Source organism: Sporothrix schenckii (genome assembly GCF_000961545.1).
Source record: "Sporothrix schenckii 1099-18 chromosome Unknown Cont49, whole genome shotgun sequence".
Classification (NCBI taxonomy): domain Eukaryota; kingdom Fungi; phylum Ascomycota; class Sordariomycetes; order Ophiostomatales; family Ophiostomataceae; genus Sporothrix; species Sporothrix schenckii.
Window position 1 is genome coordinate 1,594,713 of NW_015971150.1, and position 18,339 is coordinate 1,613,051.

The 18,339-nt window shown below is 58.5% G+C and overlaps 10 protein-coding genes across 10 annotated transcripts; 5 read left to right on the plus strand and 5 right to left on the minus strand.

Annotated features, from left to right (window-relative positions):
* Positions 1-266: 266 nt before the first annotated feature.
* SPSK_05266 (uncharacterized protein) lies at positions 267-1,703 on the minus strand (the record flags this gene model as incomplete). Its single annotated transcript, XM_016732016.1, has 2 exons — positions 267-834; positions 901-1,703. The coding sequence occupies 2 exons, from the start codon at positions 1,701-1,703 to the stop codon at positions 267-269; spliced, it is 1,371 nt and encodes a 456-aa protein (XP_016583034.1).
* A 41-nt stretch (positions 1,704-1,744) lies between these two features.
* SPSK_05612 (uncharacterized protein) lies at positions 1,745-2,287 on the minus strand (the record flags this gene model as incomplete). Its single annotated transcript, XM_016732354.1, has 2 exons — positions 1,745-2,148; positions 2,233-2,287. The coding sequence occupies 2 exons, from the start codon at positions 2,285-2,287 to the stop codon at positions 1,745-1,747; spliced, it is 459 nt and encodes a 152-aa protein (XP_016583035.1).
* A 535-nt stretch (positions 2,288-2,822) lies between these two features.
* On the plus strand, positions 2,823-3,462 carry SPSK_05579 (peptide alpha-N-acetyltransferase; the record flags this gene model as incomplete). The annotated part of the gene is made up of 2 exons (XM_016732322.1): positions 2,823-2,850; positions 2,993-3,462. 2 exons carry the CDS (start codon positions 2,823-2,825, stop codon positions 3,460-3,462), a joined length of 498 nt encoding a protein of 165 aa, XP_016583036.1.
* A 361-nt stretch (positions 3,463-3,823) lies between these two features.
* On the plus strand, positions 3,824-4,275 carry SPSK_10656 (uncharacterized protein; the record flags this gene model as incomplete). The annotated part of the gene is made up of 2 exons (XM_016736979.1): positions 3,824-3,986; positions 4,229-4,275. 2 exons carry the CDS (start codon positions 3,824-3,826, stop codon positions 4,273-4,275), a joined length of 210 nt encoding a protein of 69 aa, XP_016583037.1.
* A 194-nt stretch (positions 4,276-4,469) lies between these two features.
* On the plus strand, positions 4,470-7,076 carry SPSK_04957 (uncharacterized protein; the record flags this gene model as incomplete). Its single annotated transcript, XM_016731715.1, has 1 exon — positions 4,470-7,076. One exon carries the CDS (start codon positions 4,470-4,472, stop codon positions 7,074-7,076), a length of 2,607 nt encoding a protein of 868 aa, XP_016583038.1.
* A 435-nt stretch (positions 7,077-7,511) lies between these two features.
* Positions 7,512-9,626, plus strand: SPSK_05056 (transcription initiation factor TFIIE subunit alpha; the record flags this gene model as incomplete). The annotated part of the gene is made up of 4 exons (XM_016731809.1): positions 7,512-7,636; positions 7,858-8,103; positions 8,188-8,322; positions 8,375-9,626. The coding sequence occupies 4 exons, from the start codon at positions 7,512-7,514 to the stop codon at positions 9,624-9,626; spliced, it is 1,758 nt and encodes a 585-aa protein (XP_016583039.1).
* A 718-nt stretch (positions 9,627-10,344) lies between these two features.
* Positions 10,345-12,972, minus strand: SPSK_04952 (ABC transport system ATP-binding protein; the record flags this gene model as incomplete). The annotated part of the gene is made up of 1 exon (XM_016731711.1): positions 10,345-12,972. One exon carries the CDS (start codon positions 12,970-12,972, stop codon positions 10,345-10,347), a length of 2,628 nt encoding a protein of 875 aa, XP_016583040.1.
* Positions 12,973-13,704: 732 nt separating this feature from the next.
* Positions 13,705-15,165, minus strand: SPSK_05259 (regulator of Ty1 transposition protein 103; the record flags this gene model as incomplete). The annotated part of the gene is made up of 2 exons (XM_016732009.1): positions 13,705-15,010; positions 15,068-15,165. The coding sequence occupies 2 exons, from the start codon at positions 15,163-15,165 to the stop codon at positions 13,705-13,707; spliced, it is 1,404 nt and encodes a 467-aa protein (XP_016583041.1).
* An 874-nt stretch (positions 15,166-16,039) lies between these two features.
* On the plus strand, positions 16,040-16,960 carry SPSK_05469 (uncharacterized protein; the record flags this gene model as incomplete). Its single annotated transcript, XM_016732215.1, has 3 exons — positions 16,040-16,082; positions 16,222-16,436; positions 16,514-16,960. 3 exons carry the CDS (start codon positions 16,040-16,042, stop codon positions 16,958-16,960), a joined length of 705 nt encoding a protein of 234 aa, XP_016583042.1.
* A 740-nt stretch (positions 16,961-17,700) lies between these two features.
* SPSK_05593 (cytochrome c oxidase subunit 7) lies at positions 17,701-18,293 on the minus strand (the record flags this gene model as incomplete). The annotated part of the gene is made up of 4 exons (XM_016732336.1): positions 17,701-17,753; positions 17,828-17,888; positions 17,976-18,141; positions 18,289-18,293. The coding sequence occupies 4 exons, from the start codon at positions 18,291-18,293 to the stop codon at positions 17,701-17,703; spliced, it is 285 nt and encodes a 94-aa protein (XP_016583043.1).
* Positions 18,294-18,339: the final 46 nt, after the last annotated feature.

Sequence of the window (18,339 nt, forward strand, 5' to 3'; positions counted from 1 at the left end):
CGTATAAGGAGGGGGTTTTGTTCTGAATAAATCTGAGTGTGTCTTGCGCCCGTACTTGTAAAGTCCTTGGTTTATCAACCCTTTGTTGTAAAAGAAACATTGTAACTAAATCGGTAGGAAACAAAAGGGAATGGGAGAGGGGGAATAAAAGTGCATCGGTCAAAGGCAGATGAAATGGAAACCTCAAAGGAAAAAAGATAAACAAAGGAAAGGGATGTCACCTGTATGAGTGATGCCGCGTATCTGTCGTCTATCCGTCCTCCTGTTCATGCAGACGCCTGTGCTGCCTCGGCCTGAGCCAAAAGCCGCGCCCGCCAGCCGTTGCAGACCTCCTCAAAGCCGCCGACAACGTCGCCGCACACGTGCGCGCACTCTCTCTGCTTCAACCGTTCGTTCCAGTTGCCACGTGCCAGCCACCGCTCTCCTTCCTCGCGCAGCTCCTCATCGCGCCGCAGCTCAGCCACGAGCTCCTTTGCACTACGTAGGCGGCGTGTGGCCGTGTTGGTCGTCTGGCGTGCCATGTGCAGCGTGTCAGACAAGTAGTTGAGTGTCGAGACAAGGTCGTTGGTCAGGCCGTGCAGGGTACCGAGGGACTGGCATGCGGCGGTGCTGGGACGCGGCATCTGGTCGACGAGAGATGCCAGCATCGGCAACAAATCGTCCTCGGCTTCTTCCTCATCGTCGCTGTCGCCTCCATTCCGAGTGACTGCAATGCCCACCAGTGGCGCCGGCATAGGCCCGGCGAGTGGCGAGAACAACGGGAATGCAAGAGCATGCAGCTGCCGGGTCTGGTGCGTCAGATGTGTCGTCAGCGCCGAGTGTGCTGTAATTAACCTGGAGACAGTTGTCAGTATATGGGGCTTGTTCGACCTTGCAATGTGCGCAACGGGGCATTCTTACCTCGACGCGCCGCCCTCCACACCAGACTGTGACCCAAGATCGCGGAGCTCGTCGACCAACCGCTTGCATACGCCGTCGGTCGGTCCGCCGTTGTCTTCGGTCCCTCGCCGCGCCAGAGACTCGACGGCATCCATCTTTGCCACGAGGCTAGTCGGCATCCCTGGAGACTCCAGGTCCGAGTCAGACCCGTACTCGGACCCATCGTACACACTGCCTACGCGCTTGTGGCCGCGCCGGCTGCTACCGCCCTGGGCACTACCTCCATGTGTCGAGGGCAAGCTGAGACTCGCATTGCGTGCTCGTGGTCCATCGGGACCGCTGGTGCGTGGACTCGACGCAGAAGCCACGTCGACACCACTGTCCCGCTGTGCTTGGTCGTTAGCTGCTGCCGCGGCCGCCGCCCCTGCTGTCGGTGCTGCGTTGGCATCTCCTTGTTTTGCTGCCTCTGCGGCACGCTGCTCGGTCGGTGACAGACTGATTTCGGGCGGTATACCATCGAGGGCCCGTACTTGGCTTTCGTCCAGCTCGTCGTCGTAGTACTCGCCCTCCTCGTCCTCGCCGTCCGAAAAGGCATCGCCCAGCTCGTCTGCCAGGTTGCCGAGGCCGCCCATGCTGCCGCTCATGCCGCCCATGCCCCCGCTGCTAAACACGTCGAGGCCGTCGCCATGGCTAAAGGACGGGTGCAGGTGGTGTGTGGGCGTGGAGGGCTCGTTGTAGCTGGACTTGGACTGGCGCCGTTCCAGCTGCGGCGAGAAGTCCCTGGTGGACTGACGCGAGTGCTGCGGCGTAGTCGGCACCGACATAGTTGTGGTGCAAATCGTGTGTTGCACAGGATGCCAGAGCTCTATCGCTCTTCGTTGATGTATGTTCGTGGGTTGTGGTGCGATGTGGTGCGATGGCTCGGGTCCGTTTCGCAGACGCGGTCGTCGACGTCTTGTTGATGGGCACGGCGTTTGTTGTTCAAGGCCGCGTTCGTTGCTGATGCGACAGGTGGCAGACGGCAGTGCAGGAAGAGTGGATGCGCGGCCAACAGCACGGTATAGTCAGGTCGCGATATAGGGTAGGGGGCAGCGATATGATGTTGTTGGAGGAGGGGGTGTTTGCGTTGGCTGTCGTGTTTATCGCTCCTGCCGTAATCCGTAATCTGTAATCCGTAATCCGCAGCCGTGGCTCGTTGGGCAACAACGGGCAAGAACACGAAGTCGCTCGTGGCTTCCCCTTTGTGCGATGCCGCGTTGCAGAGGGGCTCTGTTGACGAAATCTCCAAAATTGGCAGTCACGATGCGCCGACAACAGGCTGCCAGTGTATCTTACAGTAGTTGTGTGTCTTACTCTGGCTCGTCTGGCTATTCTGTTTTCGGGCGTTTTTCCTCTTGGGCTGCTGCATGTAATTATTTCTGGTGCTGTCTCAACGCGTCGCATCGGTCCCTGAATTTTGGGAGGGGGGGATTACGGATTTCTAACGGACGTCTATGCGTAAACAGACGCCTTCTGTTACGGGCCATTCAGGGGCTTGGCTGTTGCCTTCAGGGCCTGGCTCGTCCCGATTTAGTGCAGACAGCGGCGTCGGGGATGCTCTTGCCACGATTGGTTGGTAATGGTGGGAAGAATTATGGGCTTTATTTTTAGAGCAAAATTAAATGCATAATTCAGTAGAAATCGTGAAAATTGACCCATGCATAATGTCAACGGCATCACAAATACGGACGACGGCCAAACACGACGCAGGCTCGCCAGTCCCGCACACCTGATACGAGCGAATGGTATCCGTTGTCCGTACGGTCTCTCGTCTATCGATCGTAGCTGCGGGCCATAGGCAGTAATTGGCCTGGGCGGGCGGAGGCAATAGGACAGCAAACCAAGACGACGGCCTTGCAATCCTCGTGTTGACTGCCGCATAGGCTCCGCGAGCGACAGACAGGATGGCCAACTTCCGACGGTTCCAGCCAGGTGACCTTAACAAGCTCGCCAAGTGCAATCTCGACCGCTACACGGAGACCTACGAGCTGTCCTTTTACCTGCAGTACTATGCTAAGTGGCCAGCACTGTTCCAGGTGGCCGAGGACGCCGACGGCAACATCATCGGCTACAGTACGTCGAACCTGTCACGACAAGAAATACGCGCCGCGTGCATACATGTATATTGACCAGGCCGCAGTCATGGGGAAGCTCGAGTCCTCGCCCGATGAATACAAATTCTCAGAACACTACCTGCCCTGGCACGCACACATCACGGCCATAACGATTGCACCGGAGGCACGGCGGCTGGGCATCGGGCGGCTACTGAGCGAGCAGCTCGAGGCAGCGGCCGACGCCAACGATGCCTGGTTTGTGGACCTGTTTGTGCGCGTCACCAACGACAAGGCGATTGCCTTTTACAAGAATATGGGCTACAGCGTGTTCCGCGTGGTCAAGGATTACTACGGCGACCACTCGACGGATCCCACCAAAGAGAGCGAGGACGCATACGACATGCGCAAGGCCATGAAGCGGGATGTCAAGCTGCAGCATATCCGCGACGACGGCGAGAAGCATGAGGTCGAGCCCTACGATGTGTGGTAACCGCAGGGGATGGGATGGCCGCAGACGACGAGGACGAACAGCACAGAAATTGAGGACATAGCCTGTCCATGTAATGAGCCTACATTCTAGACGAGGAAGGGATATTGGCTTGCGTTGATCGACTTCCATTTAAAGTACATAGACATACCAACGAGACGAAGGAACGATGCATATTGCTTGACATTTACGTACACTAAGACAGAACCAACGGGCCTTTGGGCCGCCCCGTATGCTCTGGGTGGTGGGACGGGGGGGGGGGGGGGGGGGGGGGGTGTTCTGTAACTTGTAAACTCATAAATATTTGAAGACCAAAAATTTTCGTTGTTCTCCGTATGGAGGACAGCTGTGCGGAAGCAACGCCATGGCCGCCGTCATGCAAGTGCGCACCTTCCCCATCTGTGAATTGTGTGGCCTGCGGGGTATGGAAGGTGCTGCCCAGACAAGCCACGAGTGGGTTGCACCTGCCGTCATCCGCGACCCCTACCCCCCTTGGCCATGCGCACCTGACGCCCGGAAAGTGTGGGGTAAGCTTGGAAACAGCTCTTGCCGCCATTGCATGGCATCCGTCCCGGTCCTTCTTCCTCTCGCTCTCCTGTTTCGCCATTCGATCTCTTCTTTATTTCCGATGACATGACCGTCAGACCAGCCATGCTTCTTCCCTGATTGTGTCCTTTGTCCTGTTTTGGTCCTTTTCCTTTCTCTTGGTGCCTCTGCATTTCTCACTTGCATTTCTTTCTTTCTTTCCTTGTCCCTTCGTGTCCCTTAGCCCTTGGAATCGGCGTGCTGCTGGATAGCGTTTCGTTTTCTCGTTGAGCTCTGCGGCTTTCATCGTTTTCGGCTTCAGCTCTTTTTGAGCGTCATTCTATCGTCTGCTCGATTTCTTTTGCAACCGAGTCCGTCTTGGTCCATTCTCGGTCGACTTTCGACTCTCTGCTCATCACTCTTGTTCTCCACCATCCCACAGTGGTCCGCCCACTCCGCTATCAACACCATTTGGCAGCATCATCATGCATTTCAGCTCTCTTCTCGCGGTGCTGGCCCACGTCGCCGTCGTCGCGGGCTCGACGCTGACGCCTCCGGTGCTTCCGCTCCTCGTGCGCAACCCGTACCTCAGCTTCTGGCTGACGGGTGCGCGCGAGAATCCGTGGGAGAAATGGCCCATCTTCTGGACCGGCAACAGCGTAGGCTTCTCCGTCTTGGCCTCCGTTCCCGACACCCACAACGTCTACCCGCTGCTGGGCCGGCCCCACGACTCGCTTTCTCGGTCGGACAAGCGCTTCACGGTCAACTTCCCCGAGTACCTCGGCGCCACGTTTGACGCCTCGACCACCAACCTGACGTACCTTGTGCCGGGCCCTGCTGAGGACAAGCTCAAGGTCACACTCTCGTTTCTGTCGCCCATTACGCCCACGTCGACCTTCCGCCAGTCCATCCCGGCAGCCTATCTCAACGTGGTTGTCGAGGGCAGCTTCGACATCGACATCTACCTCGACGTCAACGGCGAATGGGTCAGCGGCAACCGCGACAACCAGATCCAGTGGGGCATCAAAGAGGCCAAGCACAAGGCCAAGGCCGACAAGGGCTTCTTTGGTGACGCCCGCATGAGCAGCCATCCCATCAAGACGTGGACCGTGTCCCGCGTCGAGCAGGAACTGTTCACCGAGTTTGCCGACCGCGCCGAGTGGGGCACGCTGTACTTCTCGGCGCCCGAGTCCGTCAAGCACGAGAGCGGCGTGTCCGCACAGATCCGCACCAAGTTTGCACGCACGGGCGCGCTGGGCAACGCCAACGACGGCCCCTTTCGCCGCATCATGGAGCGGGAGCCCATCTTTGCGTTTTCCAAGTCGTTCCACCTGGGCAGCAAGAGCAAGACCGACAAGGGCAACGTGTCGGACGACAGCGCGCTCTTTACATTTGCGCTGATCCAAGATCCGGTGGTCCAGTATGCGTCGGCCCGTGGCCTCACCTTCATGCGCCCGCTCTGGGCCAGCTACATCCCCGACACCGACGACCTGATCCAGTACCATTACGACGACTTTGCTGTGGCCACGAAGCTGGCGCGCACGTACTCGGAGCAGCTGTCCAAGGACGCGTTTGCGTCCGGGTCCCAAGAGTACGAGGAGATTGCGTCGCTGTCGGCGCGCCAGGTGCTCGGCGCCACCGAGTTTTCCGGCACGCCCGACAACCCGCTGCTGTTCCTCAAGGAAATCTCGTCCAACGGCAACTGCCAGACCGTCGACGTGATTTTCCCCGCGTTCCCCTTCTTCCTGTACACCAACCCACGCTGGCTGGCGTACCTGCTGGAGCCGCTCCTGGAGCACCAGTTGAGCGGCCAGTACCCCAACGACTACAGCATGCACGACCTCGGCTACCACTTCCCCAACCAGACCGGCCACGGCGACGGCAACGACGAATATATGCCCGTCGAGGAGTGTGGCAACATGCTCATCATGGGCCTGGCGCTCGTCAACGCGTTCAGGTACGACACGACACCGGCGTTCAACACACCCGACGCCTCCATCCGGAACGAGGTCACGGCTGCGACCCGGCTCGACCTGACCGACGAGCAGATGCGCTACATGGACGTGCACGGCATTGACCTGCCGTGGGGCGGTGTCTCGACCTCAACATCCTCGGCGACGACGACAGGCGCAAGAGAAGCCAGGCAATGGGTCGCCCGGTCGTACAAGCTCTGGAAGCAGTGGACCGGGTACCTGGTGCGTGAGTCGCTGATCCCGCGCTGGCAGCTGTCGACGGACGACTTTGCGGGCTGGCTGGCCTACCAGACGAACCTGGCACTCAAGGGCATCATCGGCATCCGCGCCATGAGCGAGATTGCTACCGTGCTGGGTGAGAAGAAGGACGCCGCGTACTACCGCGACATCGCGGACGAGTACATTGCCAAGTGGCAGGAGTTTGGCATCTCGCGCGACGGCACGCATGCCAAGCTCGCGTACGACTGGTACGGCTCGTGGACGACACTCTACAACCTGTACGCGGACTCGCTCCTCTGCTTCCACATTCCGTCGGACGCCACGGCGGAGGCGGCCGCCGTCTTCGACACGACGGGCCAGACGCCTCTGGGCGGCGACAAGTCCAAGTCCACGTCGGACGCCGACGCCGAGTCTGACTCGTCCGTCTTTATCCCGGACAAGATCTACAAGATGCAGAGCGACTGGTATCACAACGTCCTGCAGCGCTTCGGCCTGCCCCTTGACAGCCGCCACCTCTACACCAAGAGCGACTGGGAGTTCTTTGCCGCTGCCATCACCAGCAAGTCCACCCGCGCGGAGATCCTGACCAGTGTCGCGCACTGGGTCAACAAGACCGATACGACCGAGCCCTTCACCGACCTCTACGAGACCGAGGGCAACGGCGGCTATCCGGGCGGTCTCATGTTCCGCGCCCGCCCCGTCGTTGGCGGCCACTTTGCCTTTTTGGCTCTGGAGCGCGCCTGCGGCGGCAAGGCCGTCGAGGCGCTGGCGTTCCTAGACGATGGGCTGCCTCCGGCCGAGCTGGACGTGCATGCCGTGCTCGATGCGGACCGGTCGCCGTTTATGGCGGGCGCCGGTGGCACAACCCACCGGCCTTCGCCGCAGATGGGCGAGTTGTAAGAAGGTGCTGGAAGGGCCATGATGGCCAACAGAAGACTGTCCGATATCTAGTGTAGTGTACGAGGTCATTTGAGCTGTATTTCTGCATATTTACGTTCCTTTTCGTCCATCTTTTCTTATCATTTTTCTCATCTTTCGTTCTTGGATTGTATTTGACAAAGCCTCCCATGGATCATACATTGTCGAGGAAGCAGCATATTGTATCACACTACGTGCTCATACCGTCGATCATGTATGTGAATTTCTTCACAATAAACTGTCCTCGTAGCTGATCCGTTCAAGGCGTTGTCCGGTGTGAAGCGTAAAGTCAAGTCGATGATACCTTTCCCCACTCTTCCGCACTAGCGCCACGTACCCGCCTAGAGCCACAGGGAAGACAAAGCCGCCCTTGTGGGCCCGTAGCCTCACGCGGCTGCCATAAGCTACCAGCTGCCTATGAGACAGCTTCGGACATTAATTTTGCTTCTTCCCTTTTGCCATCCTCTCCACGACGACCACGCGACACCATCGACGCAGGCCACGCCCGCCATCACAACGTCCCGCGCGTCGCTTACTCGAGAGTGTGTCTCTCCCCTCGATTCTCGATTGAGCGATAGTTTTTGGGCGATCGCGGCGCCTCGAAAACAGAGCTGTCGAAAAGTCGCCCTCAGCCTCTTCTTTGGACCATTTGACCTTTCGACCTTTCGACATTCCTACGATCTCATCCACCTCCCGCCCCTGCGCACACCCCGATCGAAATACATCGCGCGAGTCCGCCTTTGAATCATGACCAGTGTGATAGCTGTGTCTCGGTAGCGCATCCGCCGCGTCCTCCTCTCCCCGCCCTCCTCTCTTCGCCTCGTGACCTTCATCTCACATCCGACCTGTTCAAACTTCCTCCTTCGTCCCCTTCGTCCATCCACCCGAACGTCCTCACGTCCATCGCCTTCACCATGGATCTCGCAAAGACTCTGGTGCGCTCCGTCGTGCGGGCGTTCTACGAGACCAAGCACATTCTCATTATCGATGCGCTTGTAATTCACTCGGCGTATGTGAGACCTCGTTGAGAGCATGGTTTTTAAACGCAGTGCTGACATCATGTCCTTGTTTCTTCTCGCCCGACTTATTACAGACTACGCGACGATGACTTGGCCTATCTCATCAGCATGAACATTAAAGATCTCCACAAGATGTGCCAGAAGCTCAAGGAAGATCGTCTGCTCGCATCGTACGGACCGCACCACCTGCTTGGTTTCCGTTTAGCCTTGTATCTTTGCTAACCCTCGTTCTCCTCGTTTCCTGTTCTTCTTGTCGAAAAGACACTCTCGATCCGAGCTTCGCGAAGGGCAGCAGCGGCCCAACAACCGTACCTACTACTACATCGACTACCGGCAGACGATTGACGCCATCAAATGGCGCGTCTACAAGATCGACAAGGACCTCCAGGGCCCCGTCGTGCCCCCCAGCGAGAAAAAGGAGTACTTTTGCGACCACTGCAAGGCCGAGTGGACCCAGATGGAGGTGCTCGACAGCGTCGGCCCGGCCGGCTTCCTGTGCCACCGCTGCGGCACCGTCCTGCGCCACGGCGACGGCGGAAAGTCGGGCGGCCACGAGCGGAGCACGCGCATGAACAACCAGTTCAAGTTTATCACGGACCTGCTGCCCAAGATTGACAGCGTCGTCATCCCCGACAACGATTTCGAGGCGGCCTTCAACAGCCGGCGGGCCGTGATGCGCGACGCCATGCACCAGACACACACGAGCATTGGCGTGGACGCCATGAACCGGCCGACAGCCGTCAAGGGCATGGCCAATACGGGCCCGAGCACGCTGTCCGTGTCGATCCAGGCCGGCAATGGGCCGACCGAGGAAGAAAAGGCCGAGGAACGCGCGCAGCGCGAGCGCGTGGCCCAGCAGAACGCGCTGCCGAGCTGGATGTCCAACAGCACAATCACGGGCGAGGCGTTCAAGACGGACCAGGTGGCGGGCGTCCAGGCGCTGGACGACGACGTCAAGCACCCGACAGCCAAGGCCAAGACGGACGCCACGGCCGAGGCCGACATTGACGACTACTTTTCGCGGCTCAAGCGGCAGGCGGCCGAGGAGGCGCAAAAGAACCAAAACGGCAACAACGACGACGGGGAGGACGGCGAAGACGATGACGACGAGGACGGCGAGGACGACGACGAGGAAGACGACGAGGCCATGTTCGAGGACGTGGTGCAGACGGGCAACAACTCGGGCGCGGCCACCCCCGCCAGCCCGGGCGGAGGGCTGGCGCCGCCGCCCCCACGAAACGCGGCGTCGCCACCCCGGTCAACGCCGTTTGGTGTGGGCAACGGCACCAGCACACTGCCCAAGGCGCCATCGCCTCTGCGCCAAGCACACTCGCAGAGCAGCCTGAAGCGAGAGGCCATGTCCGACCCGCCAAGCCCAACAAGCTCGCCTAAGAAGATGAAGTTGGAGGACGGGGCGACAGAACCCGCTGCAGAACCGGCCAAGGTGGTGGTCAAAGCGGAGGCCGAAGATAACGACGAGGATGAGGAAGGCTTTGAATTTGAGGATGTGTAAGGTCAGGACGAGGCGGGCAGGATTCCTCCGTGAACAATGTACTACATATGTATCTACTATTTTCTAGTTATTTTGTATTTTTATTATTTGTTCGGCGTCAACGGGTATGTCAGGGTGGCGGTCGTTTCCTTTAAAAACACAAAAATAGAATCACGGACGGTGTTTGGAAGACAGTAAAATATATTTAGGAAATAAAAGAAATTACGTATTATTTATACTTTTATGTGCGTATTTATTTTTTGTGTCTTACAATTTTTTTAAAATAAAATAAAATAAAATAAAGGATACTGTCTCGCCTAAATGTGACTGCTGTAAAACTGTAAAACCCAATAATAAATACTCAATTTGCTTGCAATATTTAAGTTTATTTATATTGACAAGGAGAGGTATCGAGTAGAGTGTAGAGCCGAAAGAATAAAACGACAAAATAGTAGCAAAATGTACAGGCATGGAGGGAAATGTTGAAAAAAACAAGAGATACAGTACAAAGGACCGGCCACGACCGGCCCAAGCCGCCCACTGGGTCCCCAAAATAGATACAATATAACTCCCAAAATGAAAAGATGCCCTCCCAAAGGCAAACCAAGCGCAACGTTGTTTTGTGTCTGTTGAAAGTGGAGTAGTTCGCCCGATGTCCTTTCCCGTTTCTATTTTATGGAACATGCAATGAGATAATTCAGAACCGAAAATGAACGCGAGGACAAAAGATCGACATCGTCTAGACCTCCGCCTTGGGAATGGCCTGTACCTTTCTGGCCTTCGTCCTGCGGTGGTGCTCCTCGTCGTCCTCGTCCTCTTCCGCATCCTCCTCCTCCTCCTCTTCTTCCTCGGGCAGCGGCTCTTCGAGGTGGTCCTCGATACGCTCCTTCTCGGTGATGTGGCCATCGGTGCGCGGGGTCGGCGCAGCGACCTCGCCGCCGCTCATCTGCCACTCCATGAGCCGGCTAAAGGCACTGTTGGGGTTGGCGCTGAGCTCCGCGTAGCGGCCCGTCTCGGCAACGGTGCCGTGGTTGCTGAGGACAATGATCTGGTCGGACCGCTTGATCGTGGACAGCCGGTGGGCAATGGAGATGGTGGTGCTGCGGCCCTTGAGCAGGGCAGCGAGCGCGGCATTGACGAGCGTCTCCGACTCGGCGTCGAGCGCCGACGTGGCCTCGTCCAGCAGCAGAATGTCCGGGTCCTTGAGCAGCGCGCGCGCAATGGCGATGCGCTGCTTCTGTCCGCCGGAAAGCTGGGCCCCGCGGGGACCGACATGTGTCTCGAGGCCGTCGGGGAAGTCGCTGATGAACTGGCAGTTGGCCTTTTGGGCGGCGGCAATGACATCGGCGCGCGAGGCTCCGGGCTTGCCGTAGGCAATGTTCTCGGCAATGGTGCCCGAAAACAGCACGGGCTCCTGGGCAACCATGCCGATGCGGCGGCGCAGCGATTTGACATTCATCGACTTGACGTCGACGCCGTTGATGGTGATGCTGCCCTGGGACGGGTCGTAGAAGCGCAGCAACAAGCTCGCCACAGTCGACTTGCCGCCGCCCGACGGGCCAACAATGCAGACGTTGCTGCCCGAGGGAATCTCAAAGTCGAGGCCCTGGAAGATGTTGACGGCAGGGCGGGTTGGGTAGGCAAACGTGACGTTGGAGAAGCGGATGGGGCCCTGGGCGGACTTGACCTTGGTGCCCACGGTGGTGTGGATGCCGGGGTCGCGGTCGAGCAGCTCAAAGAGGCGCGTGGCGGCGCCGGCGCCCTTCATGAGCTCCGAGTAGAAGCCCGATATGCCAAACATGCTGGAGCCTGCAAAGGCGGTGTACATCATAAAGGACGTCAGGTCGCCGACGGACATGGACCCGTAGCGCACGAGGTTGCCGCCGACAATCAGCAGGGCCAGGATGGTCATGTTGCCCATCCAGCCGTTGGCACCAAAGTAGGTGGCCGAGATCAGGGCCTCGCGGCGGCCGAGGGAGAAGATCTTGCGGACCTGCTTGTTGTAGCGCGAGACCTCCTGGACCTCGCCAGCAAAGGCCTGGCTGGTGCGGATGTTGCCCAGACGCTCCTCGGCAATCTTGGTGAGCGTGCCGAGGTTGCGCTGGATGCGGCGTGAGATGTTGCGGATGACGCGGCCATAGACAACGGCGCCGACGGCAATGGGCGGGAACATGATGAGCAGGATGGACGTCAGCTTGGGGCTGAGCCACATCATGGCCACGAGGCCGGCCGAGCCGCTGACAATGGCGCGCATGCCGTCCGAGAGGTTGTGCGTGATGCTCTTGCCGACAATGACGGTGTCGGAGCTGAGGCGCGAGATGAGGTCGCCCACGCGGTTGGCGTCGAAGAACTCGGCGTCCTGGGTGTAGGTGCGGCGGTAGAGCTGGGCGCGCAGGCGCGACACGACGCGCTCGCCGACGATGCGCAGGATGATGATGCGCAGGAAGCTGGCGGCGGCGCCGATGGTGAGCACCGCGCCGAACGCCGCAAAGAACTGGTTCATGGTCAGGCCCAAAATGCGAACGTCGTCGGCGGCGCCCTTGGTGGCGAGATCGAGCAGGCGGCCGACAGAGAAGGGGATGGACATGGACACGCCTGAGGAGAACAGCAAGAACACAAAGGCCACGGCAAGCCAGCGGAACTCGGGCCGCGCGATGCGGATCAGGCGCCAGACCTCGTTCCAGCCGGCCTTGGCCGTCGTCTTGCCCTCGCGCGACAGCCGCGCCGCCATGTTGACCTGTGTGGCCTTTTCGGCCCTTTCGCTGCGCTGAAAGCCGTGCTTGTCCTGGTACTCGTCGCCGGCCGCCGGCGGGGCCGTTGTGGGGGTGGCCGTCGTTGGCGCTGTAGACGTCGTTGGTGTCCCTGGTGCCGTCCTGTTGTCTTGCCTCCGCAACGCTGTCGTCGACATGCGCCGCATTATCGCGACCGCCGAGGCTGCGGGCGAGCGGCTGTCACTACCCCACACTATGCTGTTGGGCCGTCCGGCCGAGGCCATAGAGGAACGGAGAGAGGCTGCACAGCTGCTCCCGAGACCGAAGCCGCTGCCGCCGCTGTTTCGAGCCGAAGAAAACGAAACTGGCGGCCGGTAGGAGGAGGTTGGTTTGGCGGAACGGGCGCTGGCACCACTGTTGCCGCTCGAAACGTATCGCGACTGCTGCTGCTGTCGTATCCGCGGCCGCATACAGTCTCTGGCAACGGTCGGCGTCTGTGGCCTGGCTGTTCGCACCAACGCGTTGTGCGCAATGCCGCTTCCACTGTTTCCACTGTTTCCACTGTTTCCACAGCTTCCACAACTTCCCCAGCCGCCAACAGCAGCGCGCTCCCGGAGCTGCTGCGCGCCTTGGCGCCGCAGTGCTCCGCAGATCATTGTGAGAGGACAAAGCGAGAGGTCCTGGCACTGCAAAGTGGGCGATGCTTGTCGTTTCCGTGCGTGTGCCCGGTCGGGGGATGAGTTGAGAGTTGCTGAATCGGCGTTGTGTTGACGTCGACGGGTGAAGTCGCTGAAAATCGGGATTCGGGGAAAAAAAGGAAAGAGGTACTAAACCCGCGGAAGGAACATTGGCGGTGCGTTGGCGGGCATTAGACCGGTAGACAGGGCCGTTTACAGGGGAAAGACTGCCCCGCCTCCACCCACGCAACGCTGTAAGGCCGAGATCGCTGCGCTATATTTCGTGGTATCTCTGCTACAATCGCACTTTTCTCAAAGGCTGCCACTGTATCTTAGCTTCTTCCCCGCTAACTGCATATAACGGCAGGCACAATTGTTGGCAAGAACGAGCGCCTGTGAATGTCCTAAATTCCTACACGTGAAAATCACTGGCAAGAAATACGTTTGCGATGGCATTTGTTAATTAAATACGAAGTAGAAGAGTCCGTCTTCTCTGACGTTGTTGGTGACTCGCAAAATAAATACAGATGAAAACAAAACAGTAGAAAAAGATGAAGAAAAAAGCAGCAAACGTAAAATACAGAAATGCACATGCCAGCTCGGATGGCTTCAGCTCCTCCTAGTTATGGAGTACATAAATACAGACACATTGAATTTGGGCACAATGTATGGCAGATGCTTCTACTAGAGCTGCCCGGTCGCCGGCAGCCTCTAGCTTTGGCTGTCCTTGCGCAGCATCTCGGCCACGTCCGCGTCAATGCCATCGTCCAGGTCCGGCACCTCCTCGGACGAGTCGATGCGGCGGCGCTTGTTTGCTCCATTGGTCGAAACAGGGACGGCCTGCGCCGCAAGGTTTGAGAGGATAGCAATGCCAGACACGGACGGATTGGGCGCGGGCGTGACGTGCACCTGTGGTGGTCCTGAACTTGCGCTGTCGTTGGCGTGCTCGTCGCTGGCCGCAACCGCGTCGTTTGCTGCATCGCCAGACGCGCTCCGAGACAGCGGCGGTGGTGGCGGTTCGAGACCCGGGAAGACCGGCTCGCTCATATCGTCCGGATCGGTGCTGGGCGGCGTCAGCGCCTCCACTTCGGGCCGTGGCGGCTCCTGTACCGGCGACAAGCTGCCGGCACCACTGTGGCCGCCGGGTGTATCGCTGTCCGCCCCATTGCCGGCGCCGGCGCCGGCGCCGCTCAGATCGCGCATAATCTTGTCCTCGACCTGCCGCTTGCGCTCGTCCACCTGCACGCGCCGCTGTGCCAGCTGGGCGAGCCGCTGCCGGTCTGCCTCGAGCAGCTTCTGGTATTGTGCCTGCAGGTTGTCCAGCACGCTCTTGAGGTCCATGCGTGCACGCACCATCTGCGCCAGCGCGTCCTCGCCGTCGGCAATTGTCTTGAGAAGACCGTTGAGCCGTGCCGCGTAGACGGGCGCTGCGGGCGGCGCGCTGTTCATTATCTTGTCGAACTCGGCGTCGGCTTTGCTGGCGGCGCCTTGTGTCGAGATCAACAGCTTTGTGACGTTGCGCTGCGGCGCCACGAGCGGCGCAAACTCTTGTGGGAGCGCGGCGGCCGCCGACGACGACGAGCTGGACGAGCCGCCAAAGATGGACCCGCCCATCGCTGTCCGGGTTGCGCCCTTGGCCTTGTCGAATTCTTCAATCCGGCTCTCCACGGCCGCTTGGATCGGCGGCTCAAAGATGTTGCGCTCGCGCCACACCTCCACCACCCGCCGGAGCTTTGTCTGCACCTCGGACGGTGCGCCCTTGTATGCTGCTGCTAGCGCTTCGGCAATCACCGGCGCAAATGCGACCACAAAGTCGTCCTTGTGCCGCGCCTTCGACTGTTGCGTGACTTCTGTAGGTGGGAGGGCCGGGTTAGTGGGTGTGACTGGATGTGTCGTTTTTGCGATTACTTTGACATGAAACTCACCATTGGCAAGGTAGACGAGGTTAAGTCGCTTTGGGCTCGGCGAGTCCTTAAGTCGCTGGAACCAAAGCTGGACCGTCCGTTCTGCATGCCGGCTGCCAGAGGTCAGTTACTTTCCTCGTGCGACCCGACGCTGCTTTCCTTGTGCTTACCGATGAAACATAATCCATTGTGCGGCCGTGGCGATGCTGTCGTGTGTTTCGTTCAATGCCGACAGCTTCGCCAGCACGGCGTCGTCCGTATACGCCATGTCGGGGTTGGGATTAGTGTAGAGGGCTGGAAGGAAAAGGCACGACGCCTTGGAGTCGCCAGGGAAGTCGTCTGTCGTCTGTCGGTGGATGGGACGCTCGAGATCGCGATGCTTTTCTGTCGGTGATGCCTCAACGTAGGGATGCGATTTCACTAGTTTGCACGCACGCTGCCAGTCGCTTCGTCTATCAATTGTTCTACACCCGGGTCTAGGCGTTGTTTACGCGCGAACAGACGTCTTGGAGAGCACGAGGACACTTTAAAGACGTCGGTTCTCCAGATGTGGCTTTGATCACCGCAGACAAGCAAATGGGCCAGGCTGCTTAATTGCAAAGAGAACAAGGAACTACGCCGAAAAGACTCGCTGCGGCACGGACAAGAAAATACGCTTGCTCGTCGTGATGCAGCTGGGGCTGTGGTGGGCGGAAAAGGCACGTTGGCGGAAGATGACAGAAGAGAAGCAGGTATTGTGAGTACAATTTCATTTCCAAAACAATACGACGCTGCTTTGCGGTCGCACGAGTAGATGTAGGTTCATGGACAGGTAAGCTTCAGCGGCTAGTCCTGTTCCGGCTAGTGAGACAGCGCTGTAGCTAGGGCTTTCTAATATATCCTTATAAACAACATGCAGCAAGACGAATTCGTCACCAAACGGTGCTACCCTGCTTTCGCTGTTGACTACAGATCGCTTGACCTCCCTGAAGCCGACAATCGACAGCTCTGCAATCAAACACACGAATTTCCTAACACCCGGCAGACCGATCTACCATCACAACTGATCCGGTGCTACCTTGATCTTTTCTCCCAACGACCTCTGTACAGACTCTTCTATTCCGATTACCCCCTATCTCGCGACTTGTTCCCAAAGGACCACTATGGCGGACCGTTTCCCTTCGCTGGAGGACTTTGACTCTGGCGGTACGTTGCAGCTCCCCTGGAGGCTCTCAGTTGATTTTGCAGCCGCTCTGAGTTTTGACCAAACTCTTTGCGTACTGATTTGGCCTGTACCCGTGCAATTGGACATGCGCTGACCTCTCTCCCTCGTCTCGACTTATAGCCCAGACCGACATCAAGGGCACGGCCATCGAGGCATCTGGCGACGACTTCCTGGCTCGCGAGCGGGCCATCCTCGGCGACGATGCCAACCAGTTCACGACCCCCGGTGACAGCGCAGCATTCACGGCTGGTGGCGACGACAACCTGCTCGGCGGCGACAGCGTAGAGACCGCCCAGTTCGAGAGCAGCTTCCCCGATCTCTCCGCTCAGAACCAGGTGCGTTCCTGGCGCATCGTGCACATCTGCGTGCGACGCCATAGTTGCTGCTGTGCATCATCTCACTAACTGTATAGGCCGCCACCACCACCATCACCAGCGGGCCGTCCGTCGACTTCAAGTCGGGCTACAACGCCACCGTCGAGGACGAGGAGGAGCCCGAGGTCCTCAAGGCCTGGCGGGAGAAGCGCGACGAGCAAAACGCCAAACGCGCGCAGCAGTTTGCCCAGCAGCGGGAGGAGACCATTGCCGAGGCCCAGCGCAACATTGACGACTTTTACGAGAACTACAACAACAAGAGAGACAAGCTGGTCGGCGCGACCAAGAAGGAGGCCGAGACCTTCCTCAACAACCGCGACGACGTCACTTCGGGCGGCACCAGCTGGGAGCGCATTGCCAAGATTGTCGACGTCTCGGGCAAGGGCGCCAAGGGCGGCGCTGCTGGGTCCGGCAAGGAGCGCTTCCGCGAGCTGCTGATGAGCCTGCGCAAGGACGAGAAGGCGCCGGGCGCGGAGGGCTACTAGGAGATAGCTTTTAAGAGCGTGGACTCGTGCATCGGCACCGGCACGAACCATTTCAAGCTGACGGCGCCCTCGGTCCCGGCGGCCACTCTTGCTCATGCTGCTCCTGCTGCTCCTGCCGCTCCTACCTTTGCGACTCCTGCGTCTTCTCCCTTGTCGTCTGGTGGCCCCGTTCTTGCCCATGGCCTGTTCAAAGGCGGCCTTCTCGACTAAGGTGGCCTTCTGAAGCAAGTGAATGGGGGGCGTGGCAACGTTCACTGGAGATGCGCTGTGTCTGCTCAGCTATGCAAACTCGGTTGGCAATAAGCGAATAAAAGGGGGACACAAAAGGGGGCGGAACGAGTTTGCATCTGTAAATCTAATACGGAAGGGTGTCTCGGGGGTATGGTACCTCTGTTTATGTTTACTTTTCTTTTGTTTTTATGTTCACCCCTTTGCTTTCCCGGAATCCCTGTACGGCCTTTCATGTCGAAAACGCTAAAATAAAGCACATGTGTGCTGCCTGTATGGTAGCGCCATAATAGCGAATGCAACCATAAACACAGCACCGCACGTCAATTGTAATAGTCACATTTGACATACGCCCTGGCAAAGTGAACCACGACGCAACAATGCACGAATGCAAAATCTATTTCTGTATTTCCGATTTCCGTATCTCAGTATACACATTCGTGGGTATGATCCACCCGCCCACTCAAAGTCTATCGTTCGTCCTCGCTCCACCTCGCGCCGCGGCGTCCAGCTTACACGTACGAGGTGTAGCCGAGGACCTTGCGGCCCATGCCGTACAAGCCAGCTGTTATGAGAACTTCGTTAGTATGGTTTCGACTGCAAATGTAAACCGTAGACAATCGGAGGAGTGAAACGTACCGCCGACGGTGCCAGCAAGGACAATCGTGTAGGGGACGATCATGATACGGCTGCGTGGGCTCTGTGATCAACATGTTAGCTCGAATTCCAGCCATTCGTGTACGTCTCGAGTACGCTCGTCTCAATCGATCGTTACTGGGCGACTCACAATGTTCCAGATGCGGACGTGCTGGCGGTACGCGGCCTGGTACTCGCGCTGGTGTTGCGGGACCTTGTTCGGGCCGTCGAAGATACTACAGAAGCGTGTTAGAGAGATGTTCCTGTCATCAACGCGACGGTCAAAGCTTCCCAGGTTGTCGCTGTCGTCGCCGCTGCTAGTTGTGGATGCCGCAGCATCATCGAACGTCGTCCGGTTCTATTTCGCGCACGCGGCATCGCAAAGCTGTTCGCGCCCGACAGCGACCCATTGGCAAGCCCCCAGAGCGCTCCATGGTTGTTCTCGTAGTGGGAAAGTGGCTTACCCCATTGTGACGGCTGGAGACAATTGAATTGGACGTAGTTCTTGGATGTAG